Consider the following 13,507-nt stretch of genomic DNA (forward strand, 5'->3'; position numbering starts at 1 on the left):
ATTGGGCGGTTTGAACAAAGCCATAGTTAGGTCACATATTCGAAACAGAGAAGGCGGGACAGATGCCGAACAGCAGGATATCTGCGGTTGGGCGCCTGAAATATCCGTCTTCCCGCCTTCTCTGTTCCGGCTACGTGACTCAGTTCACGTCCGTCTTCCCGCCTTCTCTGTTCCGGCTACGTGACCCAGTTCACGTCCGTCTTCCCGCCTTCTCTGTTTCGAATATGTGACCTAACTATGGCTTTGTTCAAACCGCCCAATCAGATCCCTGTAACTACGCTTCTCGCTTCTGTAACCGTGCTTCTTGCTCCCGAGCCCTATAAAAACCCGTCACCCCAACCGAGAGGGGCACAAGGTCTCCCCGTCTAGAGAGGCTCTAGCGGGCTACCGGAGAGTCTTTCACTAAGCATCGTTCAGGAGCCGGGTCTGAGGCCACCACAGGAATGGTCCTGCCATAGTCAGTAGCGTGGAGACTGAGGGAGCTGCTCTCGGGAAGCAGTCCAGAGGAAGCCAGGAGCTATATGGCTTGCTGCAAACAGAGGAATGTACTCAAGGCCAAAGCCAAGATTCAAACACTGAAATGAAAATCATGTAGAGAAAGTAGATCCGTTGCTTTCATATTTGCTGTGACTAAACACCTGAGGTTAAGAGCTCAGAGGTTAAGAGCATTTGCTGCTCTTGCAGTGGGGACCTGCGTTTGGTTCTCAGCACCCACGTGATGGTTCACAATCATCGTTAACTCCTGTTTCAGGAGATCCAATGCCTTCTTCTAACTTCCCTGAGCACCACACACACACCGTACACATACACACAGGCATGCAAAAACATGGAATAAAACACAGAAACCTAAAAACTCTTTTTAAAATATAGGGCACATTCTTTTTCCAGTGGGTAAAATATGGTGGCGTTCAGGGCTACATGACGTGGAACTGGGAAGCACTCAGATCAAGGAGCAGGAAAGCGGGGATGCCAGCACCCATCTGTTTCCTATCTTTCTTAATTTGGGGATCTAACCCATGGGAGTGTGCCACTTACATTCAGGACAACTCTCCACCTTCTTTAGGTCCTATGAAAATGTCCTTGCAGATACACTGGGAAGTGTTCCTCATTAACTCCCTAGGCATCACTTAATCCAATCAAGTTGCCAATCAAAAGTGAAGATCACAGGTTTTAGATGTTGTATCACAAGAGCAGAAAAATTGGCCCCAAGTGAGGAAATGGTTGGGGTTCCGAATAAGAATATGTTAAATAGTCTGGGAGATAACATTCAGGCCATTTGGACTGGAGCTGAGAAAGCAACAGGATAGCTTTGCTCCAGGCCAAAGATGCATGATTGTAGTTGAAAGATCCCCGGAGGGTATCTTTCGTCTGAGAGACCCCCTCCCAAGGAACAACGAGGCCGTTCGGATGCAAACAGCAAGAGGCTTTTATTTTGATACACGGGTACCCGGGGCGGAAAGTCACTCGAAGGACTTTGCGCCCCCCCCCTCCCCCCGGGTGGAAAGCTGGGGTTTTTATAGGTTTTTAGAGCAGAAGCGCTGGTACAGAAGCGAGAGGCATGATTATAGGGGGCTGATTGGTACGTTTACATGAGACCACGGTTTGCATCAAAGTTTGGCAGGGACACCAAGATTTCAGGAACTGGGTGGTCGAAACAGTCATGATGACCCCCTGACGTGGCCCGCCACCTGTTGTTTTATTTTTCCCTAGGACCCTTATCTTAACTGGAACAGTCTCACAGATATCCATGAGGGTGATTAACACAAACTGTTTTTAGTTCGACTGGGACAGCCTGACCACAGATATCCCAAGTGGGTGACACAGCTGGGGGTTTCTTAGTAATTTTCCAGTTTCCCATCTAGCCTTTAGAGTTTTACAAAACAGTGGTGTCCCACAAAATGGCATTAGCTATGTTTAACTTAGGGTGAGGCTGGGGTCTTTCAGTAGTCATTTAATGCAAGCAACAAAAACTGGCTTCATCTTAATGACTAGTAGATCTGTCCACTGCCCAAGATGTAGGTAGCTTCTGTATTGGAAAGGGCTGGAGACCTGGGAGGCTTTTTCATACGCACCCTACAGCCTCGTGTGTCCAGCTGATCCAGGAACACCCTTGGACATCACTCAGGCTCTTCCCGCTAGCCTGCTCACTCTTTGCCCTGTTCTATCATTAGTTGGTACTTACTCTGTGTCCTCCATCTACCCTACTATAATGTAGGCATTAGTCCATTTTTGTCGGCATCTTTCACATGTCCAATAATAAAATGAGGTCTGAAGCTTGTTGGTTAGGCCCCAGTTAGGGCTTTACATGTTAGGAGTGTCCCAAGTAGACCCTGCTTGGTCCCATGAGGTGTGTGCCATTGTAGTTCTCATTTTGCAATGATGGAAGTTCACACTACTGTTGTAGACACAGCTAAATACTCCTGACACATATTCTATCTATTCTTTTCTGTATGTCAACATAGGACAGGTTCTCTTGTGTTAGCAAGCATGTTCATGGGCTTATTTTGTGCTCACACCTCAGTCTGTAGCCACACTGGTTGATTACATATTTGCTGTGTTGGTTCTGTTTAGACACCAGGTCCCTAGCCTTGGCACTCACTCCCTGTAGCGATCCAGCTCTGGCTAGTGAGATCTAGAGGGATTCAAGCATTACTCTAGCAAGATCTTTTCCCTCCCTGATACTTAACCACCCTTCTTCCTCCTTTACCCTCCTTCCCAGAAAACAGATACAGCCTTGAGGGATGGAACCATACAAGTTAGAGATGGTGGCACTGAAGCAGGGGCTAGGACTGCCTGCCTCTATTAGCAGAGGTTCTGGGTTACTCTGTCCTGCTGTGCACCTGAGAGTCTTTTCCAAGGGGGAGTCATTGGAACTGGGGATGCCCTGTGAGTGAGGCCCCTGCCAGTTCGGTTTAGCCAGTGGGAGGTTCTGCAGAACTCCCTCCTGGCCCCACAAGCTCTCTCCCCTTGCACCTTTAAGCCCCACACTAGTAACTGCTTCCTGTAAGGTACCTACAGGCGCTTCACCACTGCCTGGATTCCTCATCCTACCCACAGCCCTTCAACTGGTCCATTTGCTTGGTCATCCCCAACCTAAGCCATGGAGCTGGCATCTGTTTGCGGGTATACTCATAGGCTACTCACTGCTTTCTGAGGCAGCCTGTCCCATCCATGACGTGGCTTGTCTCATCATCTTCTTCCCTGTGCTCTTAACTCTGCTTTGAAATTATAGGGCTTGCCTGGAGAATTCTGACAGGCAGAGCTATTTTCAAGTTTCTATGCTATTCTCTGCAGGAGTCCAGTTATTTAGCATTAATTGCCCAGCAGACTGTTCCCAGCCTCAGTATCTGTTATTTGGGGAGTAACACCCACACCTTCAAGAACAGCTGTGGAAGATAAGCTACAGCCCATCTATGTCAGGTAATTGCAGGTAACAAGACAGCAGAAACACTGGATCTGAAAATATAACCCATGGCCCTGCTACCCAGAGCTGCCTGGTCTCATATGAATGGTGTAGCTACTCCAACATGAGTGCTAAATAGCTAGTGTCGTTCATCTGCGATTCAAATGCATTTAGGTGTCTTATAAAGTGTGGCCCCAGTGGATAGTAGCAACCAATCTTAGTATTAACCTCCAAAAACCCCTTGCCCTTAAGTCAATATAATTTTTAAAAAAGCAATAATAGTAATAGGAGTCAACATCTGAAGAGAACTATTAAAGATGATTTCCTGTCCCCTCAAATCATACCATGTGGATATATGGCTCTCGGTCTCCTAAGTGCCTGAGACTGACTATGGTGTTTGTAAAAAATACAAAGCCTTCTAGACATTAAAAAAAAAAAAAATTAACAAAACGAGTCAACATGAAGAGAACTGGGAAGGGGATTTGTCTGCAATGGGGCACGTGTGGCTGCAGAGTCACAATCTGGAGCTCTAGCATCCTTGCCTCTGGCCAGTATTCCCCAAAATCACAATGGAGAAAAAGGTGGAGGAAAGTTCTAGAAAGAGGTAATCCTGGTAGGGCACTGGGTAGACTCTCAGCTCTGTTGGAATCAACCTTTAATTTTCACCCAGAGTAATAATTATACACTTGTTTGTGTGTTTCTATATGGTGTTGGTGAGCATTCAGCTCTAACAGGTCCTGGGTGACTTGCTGAGAAAATTCATACAAGACTAAGTCCCGAAGTATTTTCATGCCTTGTCTGGTTACCCCCACTGTCAGTGCGGTGGTCAGTTACATGAACAGAGGCTTGGCAGCAGCTTCAGTTTTAGTCTCATGTTCAGTTCTTCAAAAACCAAGTATCGAAAGCTGCCAATCCCGGAATTTGGGAGATAAAGCAGGAGGGGCAGGAGCTCAAGGCTAGCTGCAACTACATAGCAAGTCTTGAGTCGAAGAAGAAAAGCAGTTCTGCTCTAACACAGCCCTTAAGCGGCAGTTTAATAAGGCTAGTATTAATTCCTTTAATAGTGGGAACAAGGCTGGGAGAATAGCTCAGCAGGAGAACACTGGCTCAGTCTGACACACCAGGGTTCCATCTCAGTGTCATAAATTCAAGAGTGTATTCAGCTTCTTGCCAAATGCATGGTAGACAGGAGACAGCTCTAGAAGGCCAGTGCTGGGTAGAAACAGGCTGCATCCCTGGGGCCACAGCAACCTTCTAAGTTGGGCATCCTTAGCATCTAACAGATACAGTGTTAACCAAGGAGTCCCCACACCCTTTGTCTAGATTTCCTTTTAATTGAGCAATTATTTTTAAATTGAAAACACATTTTTTATACAATATATTCTGATCACAATTTCCCCTCCCACTTCTCCTCCCAACCTACGTAACTCCGAGCCTTCGTTTTACTTAGTTAAAAAAAGGCAAAACTAAATGAAAACAAAACAAAACACAAAAACACGGGAAACACACTGCAGAAAAACACACACAGATACACAAACTCATCCCATAAGACTGGAAACCGTAATATACAAGCAAAAGACCTGTAAGGCTATTAAAAATAAATAAAAACACAAACAAAGCAATATGAGACACAGAGAAATCTCCCACAATACCATTGAATTTGTGTTGGCCAACCCTTAATGGCATGGGACCTTAAGCGTGTTTCGTATATCCAGTGGGACTCCACTAGAGAAAACTAACTGCACTGGTTCCTTTAGGGTGAGAACTAGGCATCCAGGTTGCCGGGAGCTATGTTATGCTAACTCAGTGTAGCCTGGGGGTGGGGATGGGGCATGTCTTAGGATCTTTGCTGTTTCAGGCAGCTGAGGCTGTACCCCAAGTGGAGCTGACTGGCATCGAGCTATCTATCATCCTGGCCTTAAGAGGAGGGCTAGTCACAAACACTACTGTGAATGCCTCTCCAAGAAATCAGTGATAGCAACTGGGTGCTCAGATGTGTGGCCACCAGTAATGGCAGCCTGGGCTTTCACCCCTGACATTGTGTTGTCTTGTAACTTCCACATACAGATCTTGTTGAAATGGCAAAAAATGGTGTATGTGAGCCATTTTTTATTTTTTTGAAAAGCCTCCAAAGAAATGAAGGCCATCCCTCCAAGTTAGCTGGTGACACTTGCAATGGGGTCACGTGACGGACATTATCCTGCAATGTAGCTTCTATTCTTGTGTTTTGAAAGCTGTACTGTTTTCATGAAAAAAAAAAAAAAAAAAAAGTCAACATATTTAAAGAAAACAATTGCCAGGCAACAAGCATGTGAACATGTCTCCTGATCTAATACAGAGCAGTGTCTGTATCATTTGTCATTCTGTCATTTTCTAGCCAGCTTGGATCTGAGATAATTAGTAGTCAAATGCCATCACTTTCACTCTTTCTTAGGCACAAGTTTGGGGGCTGTAGACATGCCTCAGTGGTTAAGAGAACCTAGCATATAATCATGAGGACCACAAGTCAGGTCCTAGCATTTATATAGTAAGCTAGGTATTCTTTGTATGCCTATGGCCTCAGCTCCAAGGTAGTAAGACAGACTTGTTAGGGATTGATGGCTTGCAGTTTAGCTGAAAGAACATGAGCTCCAGGTAGAGGGATAGATCCTCCCTCACAGCTTCTGGCCTCCGCATATGTAACACATATGCACTTACATTCACACACACAAATAAAGCTTATGTTCAAAAACAAAACAAACCCAAAACTTTTCACTGAATTCTCCCGGGGAGTCTTCTACCCTGGAGGAAATAGTCGCTGTTGTCAGTTCTCATGTGTAACTGAGAACTCAGGTGTAAGGACAGGCCAAGCCACGCTCCCTCAGGTACTGCTACTTCCACCCACCCAGTGACTCCTTAACACGAATGCATCGGGTCTCCATGCAAAACATGTTTCTGACCTAGTTCTGTAGTGGTTTACATCTCAGATAATGTAACTTCATTTTCTTGACTTCTATCATTCTTGTAAGAATGGCAGAAACAACATTAAGAATCACAGATGAGTGTTTCTATGGGGACTACAAACTTGCACCTAAGAGCAGTGCTTTGAGTTGTTTTAGCTGTATAGGAAGTTTTCTCAAACACCTAGATCCAGTTCCTGGTTTGAGGTGTTGTGGTTGATTACACAGAAGAGGCTGAGGCAGGATCTAGGCAGTATCAGGCCCAATGCTGTTTCTAAGAAAAGGGTGTGGGCCAAGTCATGTGGGGTCTGGGGATGGGAAAAGGATGAGTCTTGGTTTCTCTTGGGCTGTTGATGGCCACAATGTGAATTCATAAGGATCCCACCAGAGATATTGGCTAGTGGGTTCCCAACAACCCCCCAACCTCCCACATGTACCACCATACAGAGCCAGTGATCCACAATGAAGAGAAAAAGATATTTAATTATTTCTCAGTCTAATCTCTTAAAGCGCTCAAAGTGTTTTCACAAGTGCAAGGGGAGGGATTGTTCTCAGCCAACATTTACCAGTGATTCCGACACACGCAAAGAAACTGCCAATCACGGTGCTTTATACTTACTTTAATTTCTGCACTGAAAAAGAAAAAAAAAAAAAAGGTAAAAACATGACAAGTTACAGTGACATCATCTTGTCCTTAATCTCTTCTCTTGGGGCCAGAGTGGGGACGAGACAGGAAAACATTGAAGCATGGTGATCATGTGACCAGGACACCTCAGTCTGGCTCACAAGGGGTCTACTTGCCTGGACACTGTACTGTCAGCACGCCAGCTCAGGAACAAGACAAACAACAGTCAAGATACATTTAAAAAAAAAAAAAAAAAAATCCCATGGTTTTCATTCTTAAAATCAAGCACAAAATCTGACAATGAGATCAAGGTTCACATGTCCCTGTGGAATCCAGGGATGGCTCCAGGGAAGCAGCCATACAACATGACTTACACTGAGGAGCAGACCTGCTCTACAGAGAATGCTGACACAGGGGTCTGCATTGTGGCTCTTCCTCTCCAGTGCAGCTGCATCCTGCATGGGAAAGGGGAGCCAGGGGCTGCTCTCTACCCAGCATCCTGAAAAGCTGCAAGAGCCATAGGGGCTGGGGTCTGTGCTTTGGAGGCTGCTGCCTCTGGAATGTTCCACGCTCTCACAGTCTGGTGGGCTGTTAGTTTTTAGGTACGCTCCACACGCTGTTTAAGTGCTTGCTTTATTTTTCATGTGCAAACTGTTACTGTCTAAAGCTTTCAGAAGGACGCGTACAGACATGGACACCCTACAGAGAGGAGGGTATTCGCAAGCCCTGCTTACTCCCGGGGCAGGCGGGAAGGGGAGCATTACAGAAATAGTTAAGAGAAGGGTGCTCCGAGGCAGTTAAACTCTAGTCCCTGATTCGGTCCGTGGGGTGAGCAGTGTCCTCAGTAGGTGATTGTCCACTCCTTCACAGAGGCATCATGGGAGGTGGTGACTAGTGTGTGCTTGTCCAGCCAGGCCAGGCTGCTGACATGGTGCAGCCGGTGAGCATCTGGGAAAAGAATGAAATCAGAAGAAACAGGTCCCACTTTGCCTCTACCTGTATCTGATTAGGAACAGAACCACTGGGCCAAAGTCATCAGTGAGAAGCAGAAATTGCCACAGTAGCAGTTCCATTTTCCTAAGGACAAGTCTGTGAGGACAGAGGTGGCAGCGATAGGACTCCAGTTGCCATGTCACCTCCATTATTCTTGACTCTAGCTATAAGATATTACACCTTTGGGTTTCTTCAAACCAAACTTCTCATAAAGCCCCAGGGGCCTCCAGGAAAGGGGTCTCCCTACAGGATCCCTGGTCCCTAGGCCCAAAGTGGGTCCCAGGCTGGTTCAGCAGCCCTGCCCAAGTGAGGCAAATGTGTCTTAGCAGATCAAGCCATTATGGGCCTGAAAACTGTAAGCTATCGCACTCTCTATGGCAAAGCCAGCTGTGTTTGGGGGTCTGTGAGCAAAGCAGACAGATGCCAAGCACCATTCTCTGCACGAGTCCTGACATATTACCTTCTTGATCCATTTCTAGATTGCCTTACAAGCCAAAATGAATACCTGGAAGCTGCTTCAGGGCTTCTCCTCCTGGTCTGCCTTCCAGGATAGTAGGCCTCCCTAACTTGCAGCTGTTGGGATAGCTTAGGATAGCTTTAAAACAGGCTAGGATTCCTGTTCCAGTGAATACAAAGGGTTGCCTTCTGTGTAGCAGGTAGACCAAGGGGACAGTATAAAAATGGCATGTAGCTCTCTCACTCAGGACCACCAGCCATATGTGACTGTGGATCCTAACAATGAACTACCAGCAGGAGCAGTGATAAAAGGTTGGATAATCAGAATAATGATTAAAAACAAAAAAGGACTGGAGAGATAGCTAGAAGTTAAGAACATTGGCTGTTCTTACAAAGGTCTTGAGTTCAATTCCCAGCAACCACATGGTGGCTCACAACCATCTACAGTGAGATCTAGTACCTCTTCCTGTGCATAGGCATACATGCAAGCAGAATGCTATATAAATAATAAATAAATCTTAAAAAACAAAAAAGAAAATCTGTCTCCTTTGAAAATATGGCTACTTGGAAAAACATTACCCTTCTACTGACATCTCCATGGTGGGAGTAAATAACTTGGTTGTGGGTTAAGGCACAGGCGTGGGATGGAGAAGAAAGATGTCAAAGGGTTTTTCTCCTGTATGTCCTAAATATGGAGATCAAGGATTCCTTCCAGAATGAATGCCTCACGATTCATCTGCACAGGCCAGCAGGATGCCCAGTATATGCCGGAGGGAAGAATGGAACCACATCTCCATTAGGTCACTTCTTAAAGGACATACCCCAGGGTCACTTGACCACAGGAGTCAGGATCATACGACTGTCTCTGGAGCAGCCTACAGAGCCCAGATCTTAAGGAGGGTGGGAGTTACCTTGAATCTTGACTTTGGTCTCTGGGTCACTCAGGGTCCACACGTACACCATCATGTCCATGCCACCAGAGGCAAAGTGTTCATTGTCTGGTGACCAGGCCAGGCACACAATTTTTGCATGGTGTCCATAAAACACATTATTCTCCTAGCACAGAAAGAAAGCAGAGGTGTTAAGATCAGAGTTCATACCAGAGAACCATGGTCCTCCCAGGCAGCCCTTGTAGGAACAAGGAGAAGCCCCAGTCCCTGATCACGACCCCCAGCTCTCTGCTTCCTCCCAAGAGCCCCACCAGGTGCCTGCCACTCATGGAGATGAAGGCATGGCTCAGGAAAGCATAGACCAAGAACATCTGGCTACAGTTCTCCCCTAACCCCTCTAGCATAGAACGGAAAGGTCTGCACCCTACTCACCGAGTAGCCATCAGCTACACTGAACACTGTGACCACCTTGCTGGCATCACACACGGCCAGGAAGGCACCATCATGGGAGTAGGCCAGGTCTGTCACTGGCCCCTTGGCTTCTAGGAGTTTGCCTTCATCCTTTAGTGTGGTGCCCAGGATAGAGTAAACACGCACATTGCCATCCTGTAGGCAGGGACAGGAAGCAGTTACTCCTTAAACATACACACCATGTGTATGTTAGGGGAAGGTTGAGACTTCAGTAAAGAAACCTATCATGGCTCAGTAAGTACCAGTGTGTGCCCTGGGCTCTGGGTGCCAAGAAATGGCTGGCTTCTCCCAACATACTCCATTACATGTTTCACCTCAGCTTCCTCCTTACCTGAGCAGAAATGATGGAACCCCAGGGCTCCCTATCTCATTTTGTGTGTTGGCTGGCTGCCAAGGAGGTCCTATAAATAGTGCTCATGGTTCCCTGAAGGTGAATCTGGAGAAAACTACACAATAGTTTCCCAGACTCTAGAGGCACTAACTGTGCCAGGCAAGCTGCATTATACCAATCTCCTACAAGCTTCCTGTCACCTTGTGGCAGGTGTCACCTTGTGAACACCTTGATGGATATTCTTGGTTGTCACTTAACTAAAATCCAAGCAGCTAGGTATACCTCTGAGTTGTTGTTGTTTTTTTCTTAATTAAATCATTTGAAGTGGAAAGATCCACTTTTAATCTGGATCTTTTGAGTTAGGAAGATACAACTTTAATCTGGACCACACCTTCTGCTGGCAGCCTATTAAAGGACACGGAAGGAGGGAGCTCTCTCTGTCTGCTTGCTCTTGCTGTCATTGGCAAGTCCATTTTTTCCCTAGCATTAGAGCTTATTTCTATGGAATTCCAGCATATACTGAAGATCTTGGCCTTCTCTAGGACCCAAATCAGAAAATGAGGTCACAGGGTAAAGGAGAAATGGTCTTACCGTGCCCCCAACAGCCACTGTGTCCCCACCAGGGTGCACAGCCACGACTTCAGGCTCGTAGCCAGGGTTGTCGATGCTGAAGCACTTCTTCTGGTCCTTTAGAAGAACAATCTGTGACATGAAGATGCAGTCAGATCACTGGTTCCTGAGACACTGATCATTAGCAGGAAAGGCGAGTTCTCATTGGCTCTCAATTCTAAGCCATATCCTGAGTCAGTCTCAATCTTTTGATGGAGGCATTACTTTCCTCCCCACAGGACTATGTTACTATTAGTTGCTGGCCAGAACTTGAGAAAACGCCCTGTGACTGAACCATTTGAAGTGCTGGTCTCTGAGGGCAAAGGGCAGAAGCGCAGGAATGGCACTGACTCTTAACCATCAGGGGCAATAGCCTGACCCCAATAATTCCGACTCTAGATCCTAAGAAACGGTTAATATCTGTGCAGGTTTTTGTTCAGCCCAGATGACAGTATGGTACCCATGACAAAGGTTACTGGACACCCAGCACTGATTGTCCAGTCAGGGCATCAGTGGCGCTCTGTGGAAACAACTGGGCAACCCCAGATGCATGAAGGAAAAAGAGCTGGACAATATAGTGCACGTGTACGTGTGTTCAGCAGGGGTTCTGCCAACGCTACTGCTCAAGTGCTACCTGCTCTACATAAAGTAGAAGACTTGTGTGGAGAAGTCTACACCACAGTCAGATACACTGAGGCCAGCTATGCTTGCCTGAGTTGCAGACACTTCCGTGTGTCAGGGCTTTGGAGGTATGTGGTGGCCTGATCTTGACTAAGCTACCTGCTAGTTAGGGGTCAAGGTCACAAATGGACCTTGGCTTGTCCTCAACCAGCAGATAACATGGCATACACACACGCACAGAGAAAAGTCCTGTCTGGGAGCTGGTGCCCTGACCTGCCAGGACACTGTGGAGAAATTTGCCATCACCTTCTGAATGGCAGATAGTCTGAGTTCCTGCTTTCACCCACCTTGGCTACATCTTCTGATCAGCCCCAAGGATAGGGTCAGCAAACAGACACTATGACCTCCGATGAAGTAACTGGGGCCTGGGACAATGTGTCTGTCTGAGGCCTTGCCACAGAAAAGGCCCTAAGTCCTCATGCACTAGCCACCAGAGCCAGGTGTTGATATAAGGCTGGCAGATCTGCCATGGAAAAGCAGCCCTGACTAGGGCACCCCATGCAGCACATTCCTTTTTGTGCCCTGTGGCTGCTCACACGAGTGTAGTAATTATTTGGCAGGGACACTTGATTATCTGGGACACAGAATCCACTCTCCCTTTAACAATCAACTTCACAGAGCAGGGAGGGGTAGGGAGATTCTTCAGCAGGGTCTGTCACTCATGACTAGGAACCACTAGTCAGCTGCTGGCCCTGACCACATGATGGCATGCTTAGGTTTGCAAAGATGGAATGCGGTGAAGCAGGATTCTGCACAAAGTAGGACAGGCACAGCTGTAAGCCAAGGGCTCTGTTCCAGCCACACTAAAGGAAAATGTACACAGGGACCTCAGAGAGTTAGAACCTATCATGGCCTGGGCTCTGCCTTATCCTCATGTGGCAGCATCACTCAACAGCTAAACTGTCAAGGAGTATGAGTACTGGATCTTTATGATCATCTTGTGCTCAGAGAGGGTGCGGAAGTGATTCAAATCACACAGTTCCACCAGGGAAGGTTTATGAAATGAAGGATACATGACAAAACCACATAGCTGAGTATCTCAGAGCCCCCTGGACAGATGGGTCTATAGTTTGGTCTGATGCTTAGAGAACAGCTCTGCCCTTTTCCTGTGTACCAATTTAGGGAGCAACACTTTCCCTAACAGTCAGCACAGTGACTTCCATAAGAAGCCAAAAGCACAGGCCAATGTGCTTACAACACAAAACACTGTCAACTTGATAGAACTTAAGAGTCACCTGAAGAGGGAACCTCAAATGAAGAATTGCTTTAATTAGATTGGCCTGTGGGGCACCGTCTTGACTGCTAATTGATGCAGGAGAACCCAATTGATATGGGGTGGTGCCATCCCTAGGCAGGCAGTCCTGGGACAGCTGAGAAAGCTAGTTGAGCGTAAGCCTTCGAGAGACCAGTAAGCAGCATTCCTCCAGGGTTTGTTCCTCTTTAGGTTCCTGCTCTGCTGGTCCTCAGACATGAACTATCACCTAGACTAGAAGCCAAGTAAAGCCTTTCCTCCCCAAGTTACTTTTGGTCTGTGTTTTATCACAGCACCAGAAATGGAAACCAGAACATGGATAGAACTCAGAAACTAGACAGTGGTATACATCTCATCTCCCACTACTTCAGTCAAAATGTAGCCAAACGTACCTGCCCAATGCAAACGACCACGGTATAGCCCCCAGGGCCAACAGCTACACACTTTGGTTGGACATCCAGTTTCACAACGCCTTGTCCACTGTTGGGGGAGGGGAAGCAGTGCAGGTTACTTGCACATTCAGGTGGCTCAGTGTGCTAGCAATACACGCACGGCACCACTTGGCTATGTGGGAAAGAAAGGCTATTGTAATCTTTGCTGAAGGGCAGCTTGCTAAAACACGAGGTGACCAAACAGGGCACTGAGGTCTTTTTATCATGAAGGGAGGCCAGAGTGGGGAAAAAGTAGTGGCAAGAAGTGGAAGTTAGAGGACTGTGCGGTCTCTTGCAATCGTATTATCCCCCACTCATCTGTAGGTTCAAGACTTCAATTTTCTAGGTATATACAAAGCTGAGGTCAGTTCCCCCTGTGGGCCATAGCTGCTCTTCCCAAGAGGGGAACTAGGGCTCCAATACCTT

General features: G+C 46.8%; 1 protein-coding gene across 1 annotated transcript in view; it reads right to left on the reverse strand.

The window, feature by feature from the left end:
• Nucleotides 1-6,805: 6,805 nt before the first annotated feature.
• The window catches only part of Wdr1 (WD repeat domain 1), a 34,302-nt gene continuing 27,600 nt past the window's right edge, over nt 6,806-13,507 (reverse strand). The window contains exons 11-15 of the mRNA XM_055624086.1: nt 13,043-13,130; nt 10,700-10,810; nt 9,739-9,912; nt 9,328-9,472; nt 6,806-7,915 (exon numbers count right to left, since the gene is read on the reverse strand). Coding sequence (XP_055480061.1) covers nt 7,809-7,915; nt 9,328-9,472; nt 9,739-9,912; nt 10,700-10,810; nt 13,043-13,130 — 625 coding nt within the window. The 3' untranslated portion in view covers nt 6,806-7,808. The remainder of the gene's footprint in view (nt 7,916-9,327; nt 9,473-9,738; nt 9,913-10,699; nt 10,811-13,042; nt 13,131-13,507) is intronic.

This window comes from Psammomys obesus, unplaced genomic scaffold (genome assembly GCF_907164565.1).
Source record: "Psammomys obesus unplaced genomic scaffold, mPsaObe1.curated_primary_1811, whole genome shotgun sequence".
Classification (NCBI taxonomy): Eukaryota; Metazoa; Chordata; class Mammalia; order Rodentia; family Muridae; genus Psammomys; species Psammomys obesus.